This window comes from Labeo rohita, chromosome 10 (assembly GCF_022985175.1).
Source record: "Labeo rohita strain BAU-BD-2019 chromosome 10, IGBB_LRoh.1.0, whole genome shotgun sequence".
NCBI lineage: Eukaryota > Metazoa > Chordata > Actinopteri > Cypriniformes > Cyprinidae > Labeo > Labeo rohita.
The window spans coordinates 12,076,957-12,100,260 of NC_066878.1; the positions used below are offsets into that span (position 1 = coordinate 12,076,957).

The 23,304-nt window shown below is 37.2% G+C and overlaps 1 protein-coding gene across 6 annotated transcripts in view; it reads left to right on the top strand.

The window, feature by feature from the left end:
- The window catches only part of cadm2a (cell adhesion molecule 2a), a 572,131-nt gene that overhangs the window by 464,138 nt on the left and 84,689 nt on the right, over positions 1–23,304 (top strand). For all 6 annotated transcript variants that reach the window (XM_051121608.1, XM_051121609.1, XM_051121604.1 and 3 more), the window contains one exon: positions 8,370–8,519. In XM_051121608.1, the coding sequence (XP_050977565.1) occupies positions 8,402–8,519 (118 nt within the window). In that variant the 5' untranslated portion in view covers positions 8,370–8,401. The remainder of the gene's footprint in view (positions 1–8,369; positions 8,520–23,304) is intronic.

Consider the following 23,304-nt stretch of genomic DNA (forward strand, 5'->3'; position numbering starts at 1 on the left):
CGGAGGTGGAGAGAATCGTTCTTTGGGGGATGACAACATCAACGTCCCCACTCCCGGTGGAGGGCCGGGAGCTGTCACAGAAAAAGTCAATTCTCTCACCTCCGGGGTTCAGGCCCCGAGTTCCATCTTTGAGCAGCGCCCAAGAAGTGTCTCCTCGGATTCGGACTCGGAGCCTGATGTCGCCAGCGCGGGAACCAGGGAAAAAGGTAAGTGCTGCCCAGTGCAGTCTGACTTTTCTCCAGGACGTTCTTCCTTCTGGGATCAGTCCCCTTCCCCTTCCCCCCCCAGGCTGCCCCACTGCGGTCACGTCGGTCAACGTCCCTTTGATACCCCTGGTGACCAGGCTGGGAGCCTGGCTTCAGCTTCCCAGCCCCTCGCGGTGGTTGATTCGGACGGTATGTCTCGGCTATGCGATTCAGTTCGCCAGGCGTACGCCCAGGTACAGAGGCGTCCTTTCCACTTCCGTCCATTTGGACACACATGCCGCTGTGCTCCGTGCGGAGGTTGCAGTCCTACTGGCGAAGGACGCAATCGAGCCTGTCCCTCCAGCCGAGATGAAGTCAGGGTTTTACAGTCCTTACTTCATCGTGCCCAAAAAGAGCGGTGGGTTAAGACCCATCCTGGATCTTCGAGCCCTGAATCGGTCCCTTCTCAGGCTGCCGTTCAAGATGCTCACGACGAAGCGCATGCTAACATGCATTCGAGACCGCTTGAGACCGCTTGAGAATATGAGACCGCTTCAGGAGGAGAGACCTTCTTTCTCAGGGGATGGGCACAATTTGGCACCCGCGCCCCGACCTGCGGAACCTGCACGTCTGGTTCCTGGACGGGACGCGTCAGACCTCTCCGGCCTTCCACAGGCCGTGATAGAAACTATCACTCAGTCCAGAGCCCCCTCCACAAGGCAGGCTTATGCGCTGAGATGGGGTCTGTTCGTCGACTGGTGTTCCTCTCGCGGGGAGGACCCACAGAGATGTACGATTGCAGTAGTGCTTCCCTTCCTGCAGGAAAAGTTGGAGCGCAGGCTGTCCCCTTCAACTCTCAAAGTGTACGTTGCTGCCATTGCAGCGTACCACGATGCAGTGGATGGAACATCCCTAGGTAAGCACCAACTCATCATGAGGTTCCTGAGGGGTGCGAGAAGGGTTAATCCCCCCAGGCCGCACCCCATACCCTCTTGGGACCTCTCCGTCGCCCTCCAGGGTCTGCGGGAGGCCCCATTTGAGCCACTTGCGTCAGTTGAGCTAAAATATCTGTCACTCAAGACAGCGCTCCTGACCGCACTGGCCTCCATCAAGAGGGTAGGGGACCTACAAGCTTTCTCTGTCTACGAAGCGTGCCTAGAATTCGGGCCCGGCGATTCTCACGTCATCCTGAGACCCCGGCCTGGTTATGTGCCCAAGGTTCCCACCACGCCTTTCCGCGATCAGGTGGTGAACCTGCAAGCTCTGCCCCTGGAGGAGGCAGACCCAGCCTCTGCGCTGCTGTGTCCAGTTCGCGCTCTGCGTATATACGTGGACTGCACTCGGCACTTCAGACGCACCGAGCAGCTCTTCGTCTGCTTTGGAGGTCAGCAGAAAGGGAATGCTGTCTCCAAACAGAGGTTGGCCCATTGGGTGGTAGATGCCATCTCCCTGTCGTACCAAAACCAGGGAGAGCCATGCCCCTTAGGTGTTTGTGCCCACTCCACACGGAGTGTTGCCTCATCCTATGCGATGGCTCATGGCGCCTCACTAGCAGATATCTGTAGAGCTGCGGGTTGGGCGACACCTAATACCTTCGCCAGGTTCTACAACCTTCGCGTAGAGGCCGTATCCTCCCGTGTCTTAACATAGACATCACAGGCGAGCGGGAGTCCGGCTGGTGTCGGCTTGCTGCGCCATTCCTAATGGATCCGTGCGCTATTTCCCTCAGTTGTCCTCCATGCCCCGCAGTCAGGCCTAGTGCGGAGTAGTGCTTGTCTGTGCTCCGGTTGGGTCTCCTTCGCCCAGCAGGTTATGGCAACATGTTTCAGTATTTTTCCACGGTCAGCCAGAAGGCCGATGTTTCCCTCATATATCCCTAAAATCTATGGATATATTGAATTTCTTGTGTTCCACATGTAGAGATTTCATGTGCTCCGCCCCCCCAACTCCTGTTTCAGTACAACTGGCATCCCTGTGGGGCCCCCTATTGGCCCCCAGGGCGTTGGGAAGGTTACGCTCATATCCGTCTGCTGACACGTCCGCCTGTCGGCACGCGGTGTGTTGCGTAACGCGACGTCTGGTTCGTGGCCTGTTCCATGGGTCTGTTCCCATATGTAACGTCGTAGTGAAACGACTGAAGGGGAACGTCTAGGTTACGTACGTAACCCTCGTTCCCTGAAGGAGGGAACGGAGACGTTACATCCCCTGCCACGACCTGATGTCGCGCTGACGCCGGGCTGCAGCTCGGCTCCTCAGCAAAAGCCTGAATGAGTGGTTGCACGCCGCCTTCTTATATATCCGTATATACGGGGGAGTGGCTCGGCATGCAAATACCACTCGCCAATGTTCATGAATGTTCATTGGCCTTTTGAATAAGGCTTGGAGATGATTGGACTCTCAAGCGAGTTCCCATATGTAACGTCTCCGTTCCCTCCTTCAGGGAACGAGGGTTACGTACGTAACCTAGACGTTCATTATCTGTAAATGTTTGTTCTGGAAGTGAACTACTCCTTTAACAATGTCCTTACTACCTTTCTGGGCTTTGAATGTATCAGTTGCTGTCTATGAATGGTCTGAAAGCTCTCAGATTTCATCATTTGTGTTCTGAAGATGAAGGTCTTACGGGTTTGGAACAACATGAGGGTGAAGTTAATGACAAAATGTTCATTTTTGGTTTCATTTTTGGATTTTTGCTTACTTTTTTGGTTTGACCTTTCAAATACTTACTGTAACATTTCTATGTAGCATTGCACATTATGCTGGAAACAGCTTTATTTTTCATTTATTTATTGATTTTTATTTCAAGTTTTGTTTTGCGAGATACCTCAGCGTTGAACTTTTGAACTGTTTTAACTCTTCAGCTACGCATATTTCCTTCTTTTTCTCACTGTATGTTTTAAAGAATTATGTTTTCAGCATTGTGGGTAGTTTCAGGTGTCTCTCAGCAGTTATTTGTTATTCAAAAGCACTCTTAGCTGGAAATATGCAAAATAACAGGCATTTCTGAATAGCTGGAAGCACATCTCGAAAATACGCTTTGCATTAATGGTAAAAACCTGTCCGGAACTTAACATATTTCCAGCGCAGAGCGAGTAGAACGGACTCGTTTGAACAATAGCATGAATTGTCCATGGAGGACTTTGAAGAGCCTGTCTAAGGCCTTCAATTTTAGTTTCTCCTGCAACTGCTGAACACAGTTTATTGCATTACAGTTTATTGTATACTATATTTATACTATATTGTTTAGTAATGTTATTTAATTTATTATTTTCTTATTTTATAATGATAATTTCCAGTTAGTTCCTAATTAGTTTTTTCTTCTTCTTCTTCCTGAATGGTGACACCTCAGTGATCGTCTTCTGCATTCGCACAGTTTTGGGCCCTCCTGGGACTTCTTAAGTTGACAGATTTCGTTTGTCTTAATTGTTTGTTATCAAGCACGTGTGTAAAAATAGAACCAGATTTGCACCTACAGTTTTGGTGCAGTTTCCCATGACTGATTTCCCATGGATCTTGACCCTTTCTCCTGATTATAGAGAGAAGAGTGATGAGGGATGGGGATGAGAAAATGAGGCAGGAGAAGATCAAGGAAGCAGAGAGAGAGAGAGAACTAGAGACAGGGGCTGGCAGGCCATGCTTCATGCAAAACACAGATGAATAATGTATCCTGCCTACCTAGAGTAATACAGATCCATTTCTCTGTCTCTTTCTTCCTCCGCCTGTAATGCTGTGGTCTGTAGGAGACCTTAATCAGGTAGTAAATGACCTATTCTACTGTCTCATATGACCCCTGAGCCAGATAGGGTCATGTTTTTGGCTGGTTAGCATGCTATAACTATACCATCTGAACCCAGAAAGGGTTCGTATTGTTATACATGTTATATAGCATAGTTAGCCATTCAGAATTAATGTGCATTATGACCTGATGGAATATACAACACATACAGTCAAATCAAAATGTATTCAGACCCCTTCAACATTTCTCACATTATCACAGTTTATTCACTATAGTTTAGAAAACTGTAATAAAATATGACAAGAACAATAAACTGTCATAAATTCATCTTGATAATGTCAGATAACTTTGATAGAAAGGTATGTAATGGATTACTATCAATCATAAATTCAGACAAAACTTTACTATGACAATATTTACACAACTATCAACACTTTTGTTAACCAATTACCAAGCAATGCTTAATTTTGTTCAGTCTGTGGTGTAAAAAGCAATTTAAAAAAAAAACACTTAAGCAAAACATGGTCAGGTCAAAGTGTCTGAATAATTTTTGGTCCCAAATTTTTATCACTTTTACTGGTAGTCCACTGTATGAAGAATTTTTGGGTGTAATATGTCACAGTTTACTTTATTTTGTTGACCTCACTTACATAAATGAACTACAGTGTCCTGCACCCACTAGTAAAAAAATCATCTGAAAAGTGTTTGGTCTGACTGTACATTGCTAATATTAATATTTCATTTACTAAACTTTTAAAGGGACAGTTCACATATTCGCATATTTCCTTCTTTTTCTCACTGTATGTTTTAAAGAATTATGTTTTCAGCATTGTGGGTAGTTTCAGGTGTCTCTCAGCAGTTATTTGTTATTCAAAGCTTAGCTGGAAATATGCAAAATACAAGTTTCTTTCTTCTGTTGAACATAAAAGAGGATGTGGACGGTAGCGATTTATTTATTTATTTATTTTTACGTTTTTCTGTTTGGCCAATTAGTATTGACGATAAGACTTATTTTGACAACACTAAATGTGAATGGAGTTTTTTTTGTTGTTGTTTTTTGTTTTTTATAAATATGTAAATGTGTAAAGTAAATATAAATTTAAATGCTGAAACCACTGTGCACATTATTTACTACACTCTCAAAAGTAAAAGCTATTTATTGGCATCGATGGTCCCTTTCCATTCCGCAAAAGATTCTTTATAGTGTAAAAATGTTCTTTAGATTATTAAAATATTTTTCATGCTAAGAAAAATATGATTCTTTTAAGAACTGTTCACAGAAAGGTTATTTAGGCTATTGTATCACTTCAAAACCCTTTTGTAACCTTAAGATTTTGGCTTGATATCGGCAACAGCCATCAAAAAATCCATATTGGTCCACCACCAGTTCAAATATTGCAGGTTTTTTTGTTACTAAACTCTCAAAATTCAGCCGTTTGAATTTCTGTGAATTTAAGGTTCAATTACAGAATACACAACTAAAAGCAGAACTGAACTCTGCTCCTGCATGAACGTGACAAAACAAATTGTAGCAAAATGACCCGTATCTCATGTTTTTTTATTTTATCATACATTATCTGCAAGTTTGTTGTAAATAAATCTCATTAGCATTACAGTGCAATAGTGTTTTCAGCTCATACTAATCAAGACTGTGGAATACTCAACTGTTTCCATCTCACTAAAACAAGCAAGGAAATTAAATAAATCCCAAACGGACGCCTCCTCAGTGTTTGTGTGTATGTAATATGACCGCCAGAGGCACGGAAAAGAAATAAGCACCACAGCTGGCCGACGTGCTCTTCTGTCAGGAAGCCTGTGGAGAGGCCCTTAGCAGCTCTCCCTCTCCGTCTCTCTCACTCGCTCATTTCTTCTTGTCCTCCTGGTTCTCTTATGAAAGCTACACCATATCTGGACGGGCTCTCAAATCAGGCTAATTGTGACACGCTGCAATTAGCAGCGGACAGAAAAAGATGTTAAATTTGCAAAGTTGAATTGAACTAGATACCCGTCGATCTCTATTTCTCTCATCAGCCACCAATCTGTGCCCACCGTGTCCTAATCATGCGCCAAATCACATCTTTTGCATTTTAATCCATGACTTCTCTGGGTGTGTGGTTGCTATTTTTCTCTTTCAGTTAGGACTTAGTTCTCAAAACTTGCTTGGTTAGGACACTGAGTTTTTCTTCCATCGCACCATCGTCCTTCTCCTTTATCTATTACATCACATTCCAACATTTTTCATCTCTCCTGACGTCCCATTGTCTGGCAGCGGTGGCGCTGGAGATGTTGACCTCTGGTCTGTGAGAGTCATCACTTCTTCACTTTAAATAAATACAGATTATTCATCTATCATGTCCTCTCCAGGGTTGTCTTTATATATATGTGTGTGTGAGTGAGTGTACGGTTTTTCATTAGCTCCCCTCCCTGCACAAGGTGATCTGTTATTGCCTGTCTAACCCTGGGGTGCCATGATGGATGTCAGTTTGTGAATTATTTCTCACTGAGCTAAACCTATATTCAGTCTTTGGCTCAGATCATAGTAAGCAAGGGCTCTAGAGTGACCCTCATCTGTGGATTTAGATGCTTAGGGAACATCCTATTTTGTTTCTGTTGTCATTCACACAGAAGTCATTTTCCTGTTGTTTAAAGATTGAGTTTAATTCATTTGTCATTTTATTGTTTGTTTACCTTTAAAGGGGACATCAGATACTCATTTTCCAAGTTGGTCATTCTTTAGGGTCTTCATGAAATGTCCGCAACATACTTTGGTTAAAATTTCTTAAAGGTCGTGTAAAACAACGCCCTTTTTACCTCATCAAAAACAGCTCTGTTCACAGCGAGCTGTTTCGATGCATGTTGCTTTAAATGATTATGAGCTCTGCTCACCCCGCCCCTCTTTTCAGTTTGTGTGTGTGTGTGTGTGTTTTAAGAAAATAATAGCTGAATTTATAAAAATGACACCATTCAAAAGTTTACATACACTTGATTCTTAATACTGTGTTGTTACCTGAATGGTCCACAGATGTGTTTTCTTTTTTTTACTGATCAGTTGAACTGCCTGCTGTTCTTCAGAAAACACTCACAAATTCTTTGGTTTTTCAGCTTTTGTCTGTATTTGAACCCTTTCCAACGACTGTGTGATTTTGAGATCCATCTTTTCACACTGAGGACAACTGAGGGACTCATATGCAACTATTACAGAAGGAACTACAATGTATTAAGAGCTGGGGGTTGAAAACTTTTGAACAAAATTAAAATGTGTAAATTTTTCTTATTTTGCCTAAATATCATATTTTTTTTCATTTAGTATTGCCCTTCAGAAGCTATAGAAGATACTTACATGTTTCACCGAAGAAGACATAAGTTAAATTCAGAAGGAATGCATTAAGTGCCGGGGGTTGAAAACTTTTGAACAAAATGAAGATGTGTACTTTTTTCTTATTTTGCCTAAATATCATATTTTTTTCATTTAGTACTGCCCTTCAGAAGCTATAGAAGATAATTACATGTTTCACAAAAGAAAAAATAAGTTAAATTTACCCTTATCTTCAAATTCCAAAAGTTTTCACCCCCAGCTTTTAATGCATTGTGTTTTCTTCTGAAGCATCAGTGAGCATTAGAACCTTCTGTAATAGCTGCATAATATTTAAAAAAAAATCACCTTGACCTTTAGGTGAGAATGAAAAATGAAAATTCAATGTGGGAAACTGACTCAGGTTTGCAGTTCAAAAACATTCGGCCTCCACAATACCTTAACATCATGTTGCTGACTTTGCAGGCTAAAACAAAAGCTTCAGTTTTATTCTGATTTCTGATGAGTCCTAAATTCCTTTAACACCTCCGGGTTGAACTTCTGCCACAAAAGCTGCTTATTGTCATTTGGCTGCCTTTGAAAACAGGCCTAAATCTTTCTTCACAGATCTTGCGTTTCTGAAGGCATGAGTTTAGCGGTTGCCTGCTCTTCTCGTGTGTTTCTGACTCAGTTATGATTTAGTATTGAGTGCTGCAAGTAACTTTCATCGCCTTCTGTATTTTCACCCACGTTTAGATGCAAATAACTCTCTTCCACTTTGCCTTTCTGGAACAGCTCTACCACAAACCAAACCACATGATCGGGGCTTCAGCAAAATGCATTATAGCCAGAGGTTGCGCTGCAAATAGTCATTATCTGTCACTTTGACTGACTAGGTTGAATATTTTCCATCATGCTCTATTTTTAACTGCCTGTAAAACATTGTAATGCTTGGTGTTTTTTATGTGGCATTAATATTACAAGAACTTCTCTGAAAGAGCTGTTTTACTCTTTTCAAATGATACAGTTTTTTAGCTCTTTTCGTCGTCTTCTTGATTCTTTCTGTTCATAGCTGCGCTCATGCTAAAGGTTGAATGCTCCATATGTTGCTGTGGTTGTGACTGTCTCTTACACACTTTCTGTCTGTATCTTCCAGGAGCCCAAGGCCAGTTCCCTATTGTCCAGAACATGACTGTGACAGAAGGAGGAATAGCCAACTTGACCTGCCGTGTGGAACATAATGACAACACCTCCCTCCAGTGGTCAAACCCTGCACAACAGACGCTCTTCTTTGGGGACAAGAAAGGTGAGTGATCGCCTCTAAACTCATATCTTTGTTGTGTGTTATTGGACGATGGACCTCAGCTGAATGAGATTTTAATAGAGGAACTTTAAGGGATTGAGCTTTTTTACTGCTTACATGGGTTGTGATGACAGATTGCTGACAGTTAGTATATAAACTGTGTGAGTTCTGTTCCAAAACATAGTGAGCACCATTTAAAGCATTTTAAATCATCATAGGTGCACAAAGTCTGTTCCAAACATTGTTTTGAAAGAGCCTTCATATCAGGAACACACCTATAATGCTTCAAAATTATGTATTTAACTTAATGCTACCTACTAAGATGCCTTTTTTCAGCCTAATTATATTATTTTAAGGCAAATAAATTTAAGACATGGACAAGGTCAGTGAAAAACTAAATGTAAGGTAAGCTGAGTGAAAAAATAAATTCAATATGGTTGACAAGCTCAGTAAAAATATAAATCCAATATGGCGGTTAAGCTCGGTGACTAACTAAATAAATAAATAAACCCAAAATGGCGGAAAACCTCAGTGAAAATGTAAATCTGAAATGGCGGATAAGCTCAGTAAAAAAGTAAATAAATAATAAAATGAATCGAAGATGGCAGAAAAGCTAATCTAATATGGCGGTGAGCTAATTGCAGTTTGTTTTTGGATAACCAAGGAGGATTTTTCTTGAAACCATCCCAAACAACATGTCGAGTGAGTCTCTGCCCACTGAAATTCTCCTCCTAACAGTGCATTAGGACGATCTTCCAGGCAGATTTGTAACATCTTTAGTTGATTGGAACTTCATAATTATTGACCTGATGGTGGAAATGGGGATATTGAATGCTTTAGCTCGTTTCTTACAGTCACTTTCAGAACTAAATTCTTTGCTTTTACTCTTTGTGATGGATGATTAAGGGAACTTGGCCTTTGTCTTCCCTCATATTTATATTTCTGTGAAACAGAAAGTCTTGACTGGACAATTTCATGCTGCTAGTCACCCTGGTGTGCTAAAAATTAAAATGTAAATATGAATGGTAATATATTTTAGAGTTAGAATTTCTAGGGGTGCCAGTAATTTTGGCCAACATGCGTTGGAGAAAAACACTTATTTCATGATGAGATTTTCCTCCCACTTTCAATTGCACATTTGTTCATATTTACCAAGGGTGCCAATATTACTGGAGGGCACTGTAAATGCAACATGGCGGATAAGTTCAGTGGCAAAAAATAAATAAATAAATCCATGATGATGGAAATACCTAGTGAAAAATGAACTAAATATGGCAAACAAAGTAAGAAAAATTATATAAGCTGGAATTCATTCAATGCCGAAAGGTATAATAAGGAACGTTCACAATTACACTGTTTTCTAAAGGTTATATAAATGTCAAGACAGAACATTTTTCAGGTATTATAAAACATTCTTATAATATTTCAATTTAATATGCATTTTCATCTTATTGTTCAGATAAAACATTCTTAGAAGAACATTCTCGGAACTTCTTTATGATGATATTTTCTGAATGTTAACGTTCTTAGAATATGACAAAGGAGAGTTTATTTGCAAAAACAGATAATTCCACATTTTAAGTTTCAGAGTTAGCCAAAAAAAAACTAATTTTGTCTTTGTAATCTCATCAGCTGTCAATGTAGACACATGACAAGCTTTGTTGTTGTGATCATAGACTGTATGGTTGCAGCTTTTCATTTACCATTGTAACGTGTGGCTTTAGCAAGGTTCCGTGAAAAAGTTACAACTTTTATTTTCCTTTTACGCCCTGAAGAAGATATCACAGGTTCATCAAGTTTGTCGAAATGATCCATCCTCGATCACTTTTAGTCAGCTTTGACAAAACTCCTCTCAGCTATAGCGCGTCTTTTCAAACTGACTGGCAACCTTGTCACCTGACCTAAATACAGCATGCTGATTCGCTAAAATGGACTTATCGGCCTCTGTTCACAAACAACGAGGGCGCCTGTCGGCTTCTGCAGTAAAATGTTGACTCACGATGCCTTGAAAGTGGACAGTACTGTTTTTTGGCACAATGTGTTTGGGGTTCCGCAAATAAACGTTTTTTGCAAATAAACTCTTCAAATATACATTCAAAGAATGTTATACTTAAAAGGTTAGGAGAAAATTATACTAAATTTTAAATAAGTTCTAACCATGAGAAGAAAACTGGACATTTTAACATTTTAGAAATATTGCAAATCACTTTTCCGACAATCTTTTCAGAACATGTATTTGTTAGCTGGGAGGGTGTTGCCTTTGAAAGCTATATTGGCGATTAGGAAACTCAATAGTTTTTGGAAGAAAGTTTCAGAATCACATTTTTATGTGCAAAGATTTACAGCTGTAGCTCATTGTCTGAGATAAAGGGTGGAATACATCATCTGGTTTTTCTTTCACGCCGAGCTGGATGTTGTAAAATGGCTTTGTGTTCACCTGTTGTATGATTGGTTGGCTATAAATTTCTGTAGAGAATCAATATCAGTCCGGGCAAAGCTTTATAAGACACACTTTTACCTGTAAACACCCTTAATCAAGAGCAGACGCAAAATCAACAACTAGACAATCTCCCGGACTCCCACACACACATCACGAGAGCGCGTGAACGCGCAGACACGAGAAAGTGGGACAGCGGGTTGATTAATGTTGTGGAATACTAACAGATTACATTTGATAAATGAGGTATGGGAGGTGAGCCATTTAAAGGACTCTCCACTGCAGCGTTAAAGATATCCACTGTTCCCAGATCAGATCGATACGGAGCAGGAACGTTATCACGGGCTCGGCAAATGCCCCGTTCATTATGTCAGCAGAGCTTTTCGCGTGGAAGTAATCATGGGACGTATTCGATACACCCGGCGGATTGGATTTTATAATGATATTGTGGCTCTCCATATCTGAGAATTCCCCAGGTCGTTTGTACGGAGATAATAAATGTCCTTTGATTTATAAAAGATCCATGTGTCAAAGATAGCTTAGTGTTTCCTGGCCCACACAGACTCAGATGTGAATGGCGCAATCAAAGAATACATGGAAGCGGAATAACAATTAGCTTTGAGTGGCTGATTTATGCGTTCAGGTGATGACTTTGTGTTCAGAGGCAGCTGACTTCAATCCTTACATGGAGCTGCTTTATGCTGCCGGCTCACAAACAGTCAGAAACATGAATCCCTATGAGTGATTGAGAATGTTCTCTCCAGTTTAGGAACATTTATTTTTGGCTTGTTAGTTCTTTGTCTTGAACAATTTTATCACTCAGAGATGAAAATTCTGTCATCATTTACTCTGTCTCTTGTCTGTCGTTTTTCTGTGGAGCGCAAACTGATTTGTTTGACATGTTCAGAAGTTTCTGGTGACAAGTCGTTTTACATCAGTAATGAAAGTGTGAATTCTGTGCAACATAATCGCAATAATCACAACTAGAGCTGCGAGCTTAATCAAAACTGCAATATGGCTTATTGCAGTTTAATTCGGCTCTGTGTTCCTTTACATGTGAGCAGATCAAGATCTTTTTTCAATGTCATATATATTGTTTAATTTTTAATAAAAATTTAATCAGCCATAAAATATTCTAATGTTATGTTTGTATTGTAAAGTTATAATATAATATAATATAATATAATATATTATATATGATTACATAATATTACAATATATAATAATGTTTTTATAAATTATTGTTATTTTCCTTTTTATTATTATTAAACACTGATTTTTTTATTCTACAGTCAAATATTAAAATTGTGATATTTAATATATTTAATTAAATATTTAATGTTTTAATAATAATAATAATAATAATAATAAAAATAATAATTATTATTGTTATTATTATTATTATTATTATTATTATTATTATTATTATTATTATTATTATTATTAAACACTGGATTTTGTATTTTCAGTCCAGTCCAGTAACAGTCATATCCTATATATTTTATTAAATATTTAATATTTTTACTTATTATAATAGTTATTTATTAATTATTATTATTATTATTATTATTATTATTATTATTGCTGTTGTTGTTGTTGTTGTTGTTTTGTTTGTTGTTGTAAATTAATCATTATAATACTGAATAATTTATTATTATTATTATTATTATGTAGAATTTTTTTATATAATATATTTTTGTTTAGCAGAAGTAGTAATAGTAATATAAGATAATATTTTGAATTATTATAATTATTTTTTTTATTTTACAGTCAAATATTATAGTAGTTGTTTAATATATTTTATTAAATATTTAATATATTATTATTATTATTATTATTATTATTATTATTAATATTAATAATTAAAACTGGATTTTTTTTCACTCAAATATTACATATTTAATATATAGTCATATTTGATATATTTTATTAAATATTTTTAATAATAATACTTTATTATTATTATTATTATTATTATTATTATTATATTGATATATAATATTTTGTTTTTTTTTTAGTAGTAGTAGTAGAAGTAGTAGTAAAGTCATAGTAGTAATATAAAATTATATTTTAAATAATTATTTTTTATAGTCAAATATTACAATAGTCATTTAATATATTTTATCAAATATTTAGTTATATTAAGTTTTAAATTATTTATTATTATTATTATTATTATTATTTTATGATCACACATTTTTATCCAAATTGTCCCACATACAAGCACAGCAAACCTGGATGGTTTTATAGATTTTATATTATATGATATACAAATATAATACATATTTTAGATATAATATAAATATATAATTATCACATGGATATAGTAACACAGTGGAAGTAAACAAGGTTCAAAACCAGACATTAGAAGCTCGTATTTTTGTTAAAACACTCACATGAATTATTACTGTTTATTATTTGATCTGTAAAATTGTCTGTTCTTCTACCCTTCCGCATGCTTTCATTAGCTGTTATAATACCACACTCATTATTAACGCCTGAATATTTTGTGTCGCAGATGATGACAGTGTATTCGTCAGCTCTGTAATTTAACTCCTCACCTAGGCCCAGCGCCCATCCACACCTGCCTGTTTTTCTGCATCAATCTATGGTTAATTTGCACAGATATGCTCTCATGCTGTGCCAGCACAGTGTTTCCCACAATTACATCCTCCTGAAGCTGGTTCTGTAGGAGGAACTTTGATTGGCCGAGCAGCACCTGCGAGGACGTCCGTGTGTGTTTTTATCCATGCAGGAGAGGAGGGTTGTTTGGATATGCCGTGTTGACTGCAATGAAGTGTGTAGACCTAGTCGACCGAGCGGAGCGATGGCTTAATTATTAACACTACGAGCCTCGGATCTGACCAAAAAGTTTCACATTTGGGAAACAGTGTAATAAGAAACACATCAGGAGCAGAGAAGAGGAAGAGATACCGGGGGGTTTTGAAATCCGCCTGCTAGGGATGGCGTCTGATTTGATTTAGAGCTTGGTGCAATCTAGCTGAACCAGGAGGAAATGTCTTTTTGCCAGGAGCTGGTTGAATAGTTTATCCTTGCAAGCTGTCAGTCTATCTGATCTCAGTCCTGACAGAAAACATCAATCATTCAGTTACTCACAAATTTAATTGCCTACGCCATACAGATCAAACTACTGGTCTATTGTGTTTCAGTTTTGGCTCTTCTCAGCAAAAAATGCTAAGTTCTAGAAACAAAATGCCCGTTCGAATCAAGATAAATGTTTGGTGCGAAAATCAGTGTGATAGACTTTAATTTGAGTGAATGACAGTTAATGTGTCAAAATTTTACAGTTACAAAACCATGAAACATGATATTTTGAAACTGAAATTGTTTTTTCGTGTAAAACCCTAATAATCCTTGTTTTATTTATTAACCCTAACTTAGTAAAATTATTTACAATATATACAGTCAAAAGTTTACATTCACCTTTCAGAATCTACAAAATGTTTTTACCAAAATAAAACGGATCATATTAAATGCATGTTATTTTTTATTGACTACTGTCCTGAATTATATATTCCACATTAAAGACATTTACATATAGTCCACAAGAGAAAATAGTAGTTGAATTTATAAAAATGTTCAAAAGTTTACATCCCCTTGATTCTTAATACTGTGTTGTTACCTGAATGATTCACAGCTGTGTTTTTTTGTTTAGCGATAGTTGTTCATGAGTCTCTTGTTTGTCCTGAACAGTTAAACTGCTTGCTGTTCTACAGAAAAATCCTTCAGGTCCAACAAATTCTTTAGTTTTTCAGCATTTTTGTGTATTTGAACCCTTTCCAACAATGACTGTATGATTTTACGATCCATCTTTTCAAACTGAGGACAACTGAGGGACTCATATGCAACTATTACAGAAGATTCAAACACTCACTGATGCTTTAGAAGGAAAAACAATGCATTAAGAGCCGGGGGTGAAAACTTTTGGAATTTGAAGATCAAGGTAAATGTAAATTATTTTGTCTTCTGGGGAACATGTAAGTATCTTCTGTAGCATCTGAGGGGCAGAACTAAATGAAAAAAAAAAATATGATATTTAGGCAAAATAAGAAAAATGTACATATCATTCCGGTCAAAAGTTTTCACCCCTGGTTTTTAATGCATACTGTAGTTTTTCTATATTTTATATCACGGTAACAATATATATCACAATACATAGGTATTTTTGCTTTAAATAAGGTCTTTATGGTATCAAAATTTTTGATACCATAGAAAGTTCATCATTTTTGTCACCAGTGTCAGTATCACAAAAAAACTAATACTAGCCTTAAAAAAAAAAAAATGTGTAAATTAAATATATATTTCATCATATTAAAGTTACAAAAGTGATTTGGTCAAGAGCAGAGATTTTCTCTCTTTTGTTGTTTGATTAACATGAATGACAGACAGCAGGAATATTAGACTGCTGTCACTTTAAGAGCTGCCCGGATCCAATATACTGTCACACATGTTTTCATTCTCAGATGCGTGCTTTCACTTAAGACCTAAATTACTGTGTTTACATGCAAAGACAGGCATTTTAACACATACTAGTGAGTGTATTTAACAGTTCAAGGCCTATAAAGTGGCAAAAATAACTTTTTGTCACCACGTAGCACATCAACATCATGTAAGCATGTATCCGCGAATCTCTGATAGTTGACAAATTCCTACCAGTTAACTGTGTCTACCGGTATATCGCCCACCCCTGGTAGATAAAGTAATAAAAAGTATTTTAAAAATGTTTAATATTATTATACTGGCAAGTACTCCCAACACAAATGGATTAAGTTAACATCTACTGTGTATAACAATTTTAAGTATATTGTTTTTTAACTGAACAAGCTGAGAAAAAAATGTTTTTTAAGTGTGAAGTCAGGATGAGTTTGTTCCTCTACTCAAATGAGCAGTTAGTTGATTGCTGTACTTGTCATATTTTATATACCAAGTTTTGAGGTTTGTATGGTGATTTGAGTGTTTGAAGTGTTTTTGACTCATGAGTGTTTATGCGATGCAGTGTTGTTAAAAACAACCGTTTTTTATCTCCACATGAGTTTTTATAGTAAACATGACTGAAACACATTGGTGTAAACAAACTGAGCAATTTGCATAGAGTTCTTTCTAGTCAAGCCAGCACACAATGTCTTTTAAAGGAGAAGTCCACTTCCAGAACAACAATTTACAAATAATTTACTCACCCCCTTGTCATCCAAGATGTTCATGTCTTTCTTTCTTCAGTCGTAAAGAAATTATGTTTTTTGAGGAAAACATTTCAGCATTTTTCTTCATATAATGGACTGATATGGTGCCCCGATTTTGAACTTCCAAAATGCAGTTTAAATGTGGCTTCAAACGATCCCAAATGCGGTTGTAAACGATCCCAGCCGAGAACGGAATGATTGGTTATTTTAATAAAAAAAATACAATTTATATACTTTTTAATGCCAAATGCTCGTCTTGTCTTACTCTGCTTAGACTGTTTTTGTCCGGTTCATGACAGTTAGGGTATGTCGAAAAACTCCCATCTCATGTTCTCCCACAACTTCGAAATCGTCCTATATCGCTGTTTTACCTTTTTTGTTAAAGGTGTTTGATCTTCTTTGCATGTTCACGTTGCAAAGACTGGGTCGGTACTTCTGCAGCAATGTAGGATGATTTTAAAATGATTTTTGAAGTTGAGGGAGAAAATACGATTGCAGTTTTTCAACATACCCTAACTGTCTTGAGTCAGAATACACAGAGTTCAGGGAGAGAAAAGCAAGACGAGCATTTAAGCTTGAAAAGTATTTAAATTGTATTTTTTTAATGAAAATAACCAGTCGGTTCACTAGATAAGACCCTTCTTTCTCGGCTGAGATCGTTTACAACCGCATTTGGTATCGTTTGAAGCCGCATTTAAACTGCATTTTGGAAGTTCAGATCGGGGGCACCATAGCAGTCCATTATATGGACAAAAATGCAGAAATGTTTTCCTCAAAAAATATAATTTCTTTACGACTGAAGAAAGAAAGACATGAACATCTTGGAAGACAAGGGGGTGTGTACATTATATGTGAATCTTTGTTTTGGAAGTGGACTTCTCCTTTAAACCTTCACCTAAAAAGTAATGTTATTGTACTATAAATAATATTAATAAATAATTGGAATCACAAAATGTCTGCCAGCCTGTAGCCCTTTTTTAAAGTTGTTCTGTTGGTGTCCCAGTAGTTTTGTCCCTCTTTCATGCCACCCGAAGCTGGTGTGTGAAGTGTGTGTGGGTAAAGTGCTCAATTGTGCTGCTCTTTACAGGTTTTGGATAGTTTTGCAGCCTTAAGGAAAGTGAAAATGAGGGAAGGGAGATAGGGAGATTTCAGACATTTTGTGCTTGGCCAAAGGGGGTTTGTGGGAAATATTTACAGCTGCTATTTTTTTTATCATCTGCCAGTGAAGGCCCACAGAGTCCATGCACAGGTGCAGATGTGCGTCCTCAACAAATGGCGCTCGGGCTAATCACTGCGGTCCCTCAATTACGCGTTTGTTCTGCACATGTGAGGTTCCGCGTCGTCCCACACTGCTCTCGGACTCAAAAGTGATTTTGGAGGACAAGGTGCCCTTGAGAAAGAGATGTAATTACTAGAGTAAAGAGTGTGTGGTTGTAGACCACAGGCCTTCAATCCCGTGGCGCTGATTTTTGCCACATTCTCAAACAAACACAACAGAGAGAAAATGAGTAGGATAATTCCTCTCGGCATCTACAGGTGCTCCGTTATACTCCCACTGCCAGTTCACATTATTATTCCTTCCATCTCTTCTTTGTGTTTCTGCTCCATTTTTAATTGCTTTGCATGTGTCTGCAGCTCTCGGTTGCAAATCTTGTTTGTAACTGAATGCGTAGATGTGATATGAGACACCTACAAACTAGTTATTTGGTACAGAACTGCTAGCCTTGCTGGAAAAAGCCTTGGATAGCTCACCCAAAAATGAAAATGCTGTCATTAATTACTCACCCTCATGTCGTTCCAAAACTATAAGGCCTTTGTTAATCTTTGGAACACAAATTGAGATATTTTTGATGAAATCCGAGAGTTTTCTGACTTTGCATAGACAGGAGTGTAACTGACACGTTCAAGGCCCACAAAGGTAGTAAGGACATCGATAAAGTAGTCCATGTGACAGCAGTGGTTCAACCATAATGTGGTTCAACGATAATGAAAACAAAAATAATGACTTTATTCAACAATTTCTTCTCTTTCTTTTTTTAACCTTCTGAGTTCTGAGGGGGTAATAATAATGTGTGAGCAGGGTTGTGGGTTGTTGACGTGACATGACATTTTCACTGTCCCACAAGAGAAAAATGAATATAATTAATATTGTAGTTATTTAAAATGCAGTCAAAATTGTCCTATGGTGTGACTGTCTCAAGAATTGTTCAATAAATTACAACTTTTATAAATGAAAAAGAAAAGCAAAACAGTTTTAATAAATACCTCTGGCATAATTGTACAAGTGTCTGTTTTTGTAAAGGGCAATCATTTTCTTTATCCACATATTGCTGAAAGCGTAGGAACTTGATACATTTTGTCTCTGAAAACCATGTCCATATTCTGATTTTAAATCCAATTCCAAAAAATGTATTTTTTTTTTTTTTTACCAGTACTGAAGCCCCCTGTCAAGCCCATGACATGAGCACGTGATCAATGTGACACCCCTAAATTATATTTTTAATTAAAAACCGTATGTTAAACTATGTTAAACTGGAAAATTATTCAAATGTGTCTCGCTAACCACTAATGACAGGTTAATTCGGAATAGCAAGGTCATTAATTGACACAAAAAGCTGAAACGTACTATGGCGTGATAGAAAATGTCCTCCGGTGTGACGCCTGTACTGTCAGACCACAGCACAAATATGTCACACCAGAGGACAAGGTCTCTTTGAGAAGCATTTTAAATAATTAAATAAGATTTGTTTAACTTTTATTAATTTTTTAACATTTTCAGTGTTCTTAAATTCAGTAATTACATTAATTAAACTATTTTCTGATTGCAGAAAACATGTACTGTTATAAAGTGTCATGAAAATATAAGTATAAAATGTGATACTTTGTTTCTAAAACAGAAAGAATTGAGGGAGAGAAATTAGTGGAAGAGAGAGTTAGATGAGTTTCATCTGAAATTGAGTTATGAAAATTATATTATTTTGTTTTGTTTAAAAAAAAACATGTTGATACTGTTTTTATCAAAAAATTGTTTCTTTCTCCTTTGACATGTTCAAAATTAAACAGAAATACTTTAATAACTATTTCTGTCCTTTAGTGTGACATAATGTCCTATGGTGTGACATACATAAAAGATTTGTTTTTATCTCAAAATATCTTTAAAAAAAAGTATTGCCATAGGGGAGATATAAATATCACTCATCTTAAAATATTATAATTTTCAGCAGTTTTGAACGGATGACAGCAAAGTTTGTCTTGTTGTCAAAGTTTGTCTTGAAATTGTCCCAAAAAGTCATGGGGAAAAAAGTGATGTTAATTATAATTTCATATTAAATAAATAGCACTATATGAAAATGTGTAAAAAAAGTGTGTATAACAACAAGGACAAATCTCTCTTATGCTATTTGTATATTATTAAGAGGTTGTTTTTTTTTTGAATTATTATTATTATTATTAATAATAATATTATTATTATTATTAGTATTATTATTGTTATTATTATTATTATTATTATTATCTTTATTTTTGCTATGTCACACCATAGGACAAATTTATGGTACAGTTCAGTAAAAATGTAAATAAAATAAAATAAATAAATAAATAAATAAAACAATTGAAGAAGTTAGGGACACTTTATATTTTCTCAAAGATCAGACTTCACACTACATAAATACATGCTTTTCTTTTTCAAAAATGTTATTTTACAAAATAAAAATATAAAATATAAAATGGGATTACATACATAAAGGATATTTGTTTTATTTAACATATTTAATTATTGCAGGGTTGCGTCATATTCTGAGTTTGCATTTCATTTTGAGGAATACTGAATCTGTTTTTTGTGAGTGAGATGAATTAATGCATGTTCACATTTAGTCTAGAATACACTAACATCATGTTTACTCCCAATTTCCTGACAGGAGACTTTTTTTAAATGAATAAATGGGGAAAAAAGTAGCTGGCGTTACTTATTTGAAAAAGTAACTCAGATATTTTCTTAGAAATTCAAAAGTAATGCGCTACTTTACTACACTGTAAAAAACTATTTGTTGAGTCAGCTTAAAATAATTTGTAACCTAGCTGCCTTAAAATTTTAAATTCAGTCAACTCAAAAAAAAAGTTTATTCAACTTGAAATGTTAAATTATACTAAGTGACAACTTAGATATTTGAGTTGAATCAACTTAAAATTGTAAGGCAGCTGGGTTACTTACCCATCTGTTAAGTTTAGCAAACACAAATATCTAAGTTGTTACTTAGTCCAACTTAACATTTTAAGTTGACTAAACTTATTTTAGTTAACTGAACTTAAAATTTTAAGGCAGCCAGGTTACAAATTATTTTAAGCTGACTCAACAAATTGTTTTTTATTTTTTACAGTGTAGTTAATTGAAAAAAGTAATATTATTACCTAACTCACGTTACTTGTAATGCGTTAACCCCTCAAACACTTTTGAGAAAAAAAATCATCCTGCTGACTCATTGAAAAACATTCAAAAACAATGTATTTATTTAATATAAGACGTGTTTTGTGTTAGAAAGGACGTATGTGAGGGAGTGACCATGAATATTTAGTGATTCACACCTGAGAGACAAAGGGCCTCCCCTTCAACAAGTATGGTTAGACAATGAATTTCTCCAAGTGAAAACTTCAAACGGTGTCATTTGTTGTTAGCATTAGTCTAACTAGCGTAGAATTATTGGCTTCAGGCTGTTGCCGTTCTGTTTCTGTGGCGTGTAACATTACACAGCTGAATCTCAATACATATTTTATCCATTGCTTTTCTCTGGCTGTCGGTCTTTTTCTCCCGTCTTTTCTTTTCTCCCTCTCCCTCTCCCTCTCTATTCGGTTCTCTTTTATCCATCTTTCGGTCCTATGAATAAAATTAGCTTCTCTCGCTACAGAATATCTTCAGTGTTCATTCCACAGCGAGAGACCTGAAAAGAGCGGGAGCAGGGAAGTGTGATGGAGAACAAGCGTGCCATCTTTCTCTTCATCTATCTATCTGGCCCTTCCTGGCCTTGTCGGGCGTTAACACTGTGTGTAATGGTGCGTCATCAGCCAAATCCCTCTCCATTTAAAAAGACAATTTTATGGCTCTACAGCATCTGTTTATTACAAATATGGGTTTATTATGAGCCGAGACCTCATTTATTTCCAGCCTGACTCGTGTCGATGCGTCGGCCCATTCTTACTCTTTCTCTCCCTTCTCTTATTCACCCTGAAATTGATTGACTGTTTAATTCGACATTTAGCAGCTCGCGGAGAGTCGGGCTATCTCTATAGTTCTCTCAAGGGCTCCAGCAGTTTTCCGCTGCTCAATATTTCTGCTCGCTGAAAGCGCGTCAATACCCACAATTCCTCCCGCTCTCCTCACCTTTGAGCTCGCACAGTCTGACCACTCTTGAATTACACCTTAACGGGATTTGTGTGCTCACCGGACCAACAAATTAGCTCATTTGGAATAAGTGTTATGGCATATTACACAGAAATAATGCACAGAATACCCATTAACCGTGCGCGAGTATGTGTCCGTGCGCTGATTTAAATGTCGACCTCATCTCGCCTCGTCTTTTTCGATATGAAAGTGCACAATGGTGTATAGAAGTCATATTTTACACTGATGACTCACCTCTCCTGACCTATCAGGCGGTTTGAGTGGGTGAATTTGATTGGCACGCCGGTGGAGGAGTAAGTTCTCTTCTTGTTGGTGCGTTTGAGGTGTTTGTTGCAGTTATTCTTCACAGTTGGACACACAAGATCGATGGGAGAAAAGTGGCTCCCCGAGTTCACGCTGGGATGAACTGGTTCACAGTAATAGCAACCGCAACACGTTGATCGCCACAAGCATTTAGCATCGTCGACTTGTGGTTCGTTGAAAGGGTAAAGTGATATTGTTTTGATTTTTTCAATGTATGTAGAATTTGAAAGACTTTGTGCTTGCGTTAAGATGAACTTAAATCAACATTTGGTCATTACTCACCCTTGTGTCATTCCAAATCCATTAGACACACATTGAAGACTGACATGGAAGAGGAGAAATTGGTGAATTTAAGTTGTTATTTTTGTTTTCTTTGCACACAAAAAGTATTCTCATAGCTTTATGACATTAAGGTTGAAGCACTGATGTCACATGGACTATTTTAATGATGTCTTTACTACCTTTTTGGGCCTTGAACGTGTCAGTTGCGTTGCTGTCTATGCAGGGTCAAAATGCTCTCGAATTTCATCAAAAATATTTTAATTTGTCTTCCGAAGATAAACGAAGGTCTTACAGGTTTGGGACAACATCAGAGTGAGAAATTAATGACCAAATTGTTCTGTAGAAAAAGAAAGGCATACAAGTTTGTAAGTAAATACATTTTTGGGTACACTAACCATGTTTAAACTAGCCAAACAGACAAACAAACAAGAATCCTACAGACCCCAAACTTTACAGGATATGGTCCCTTTATAAAAGTTAAAATCCCTTCATTGTGGTATATGAATGTTCCATGTTGTTAGTACACAGTATGGCCCCAAAGTGTAAGTTTGGGGAAAGTTAATCCTCCAACAAGGTACCCTTACGTCTTCTCTTCCAGGAAGCCAAGGCGCTTGAAAATGATTGAGGGGAACGTCTTGTTACACGGGCCTGAGTCACAGGTATCTTATTAGAGAACTGACCCGTCAGCTCACAGTATCACTGAGGCAAACAGAGAGAGAAATATTTGGAATTCATTATTTTCTTACAGTGTGTGCCAAACTGTCACAACCTGTTCCTCAGGAGCACGGGCCTAAACTAGCATGCGGCTCGCTTAAAAAATACTCTCTGCACACTCAGACAACATTCACACTTCTTGTCCGCTTATTAAGTCATCATCATTCTGTACACCTCATTGGTGTTGTCAGTTATGAAGTAAAAAAGGGAAGAGGGGAGTGTTTGGAAGAGTTTGCAGCCTGCTTGTTTTTAACCAGCCTAACAAAAGTTGCTGTATGAATTGTACTTCCTGTCACATTAAACTGACATTTTTGAGATGTGTAGAGTAGGGATGTGCAAGACCACTGTTTTTCAAAACTGACAAATCAACTAGCAATTTGTATAAGTAATTATGGCCCTATGGTTTAAAAATTGTGAACTTTTTAACTAGGGATCAACTGATGTGTTTTTCAGGGC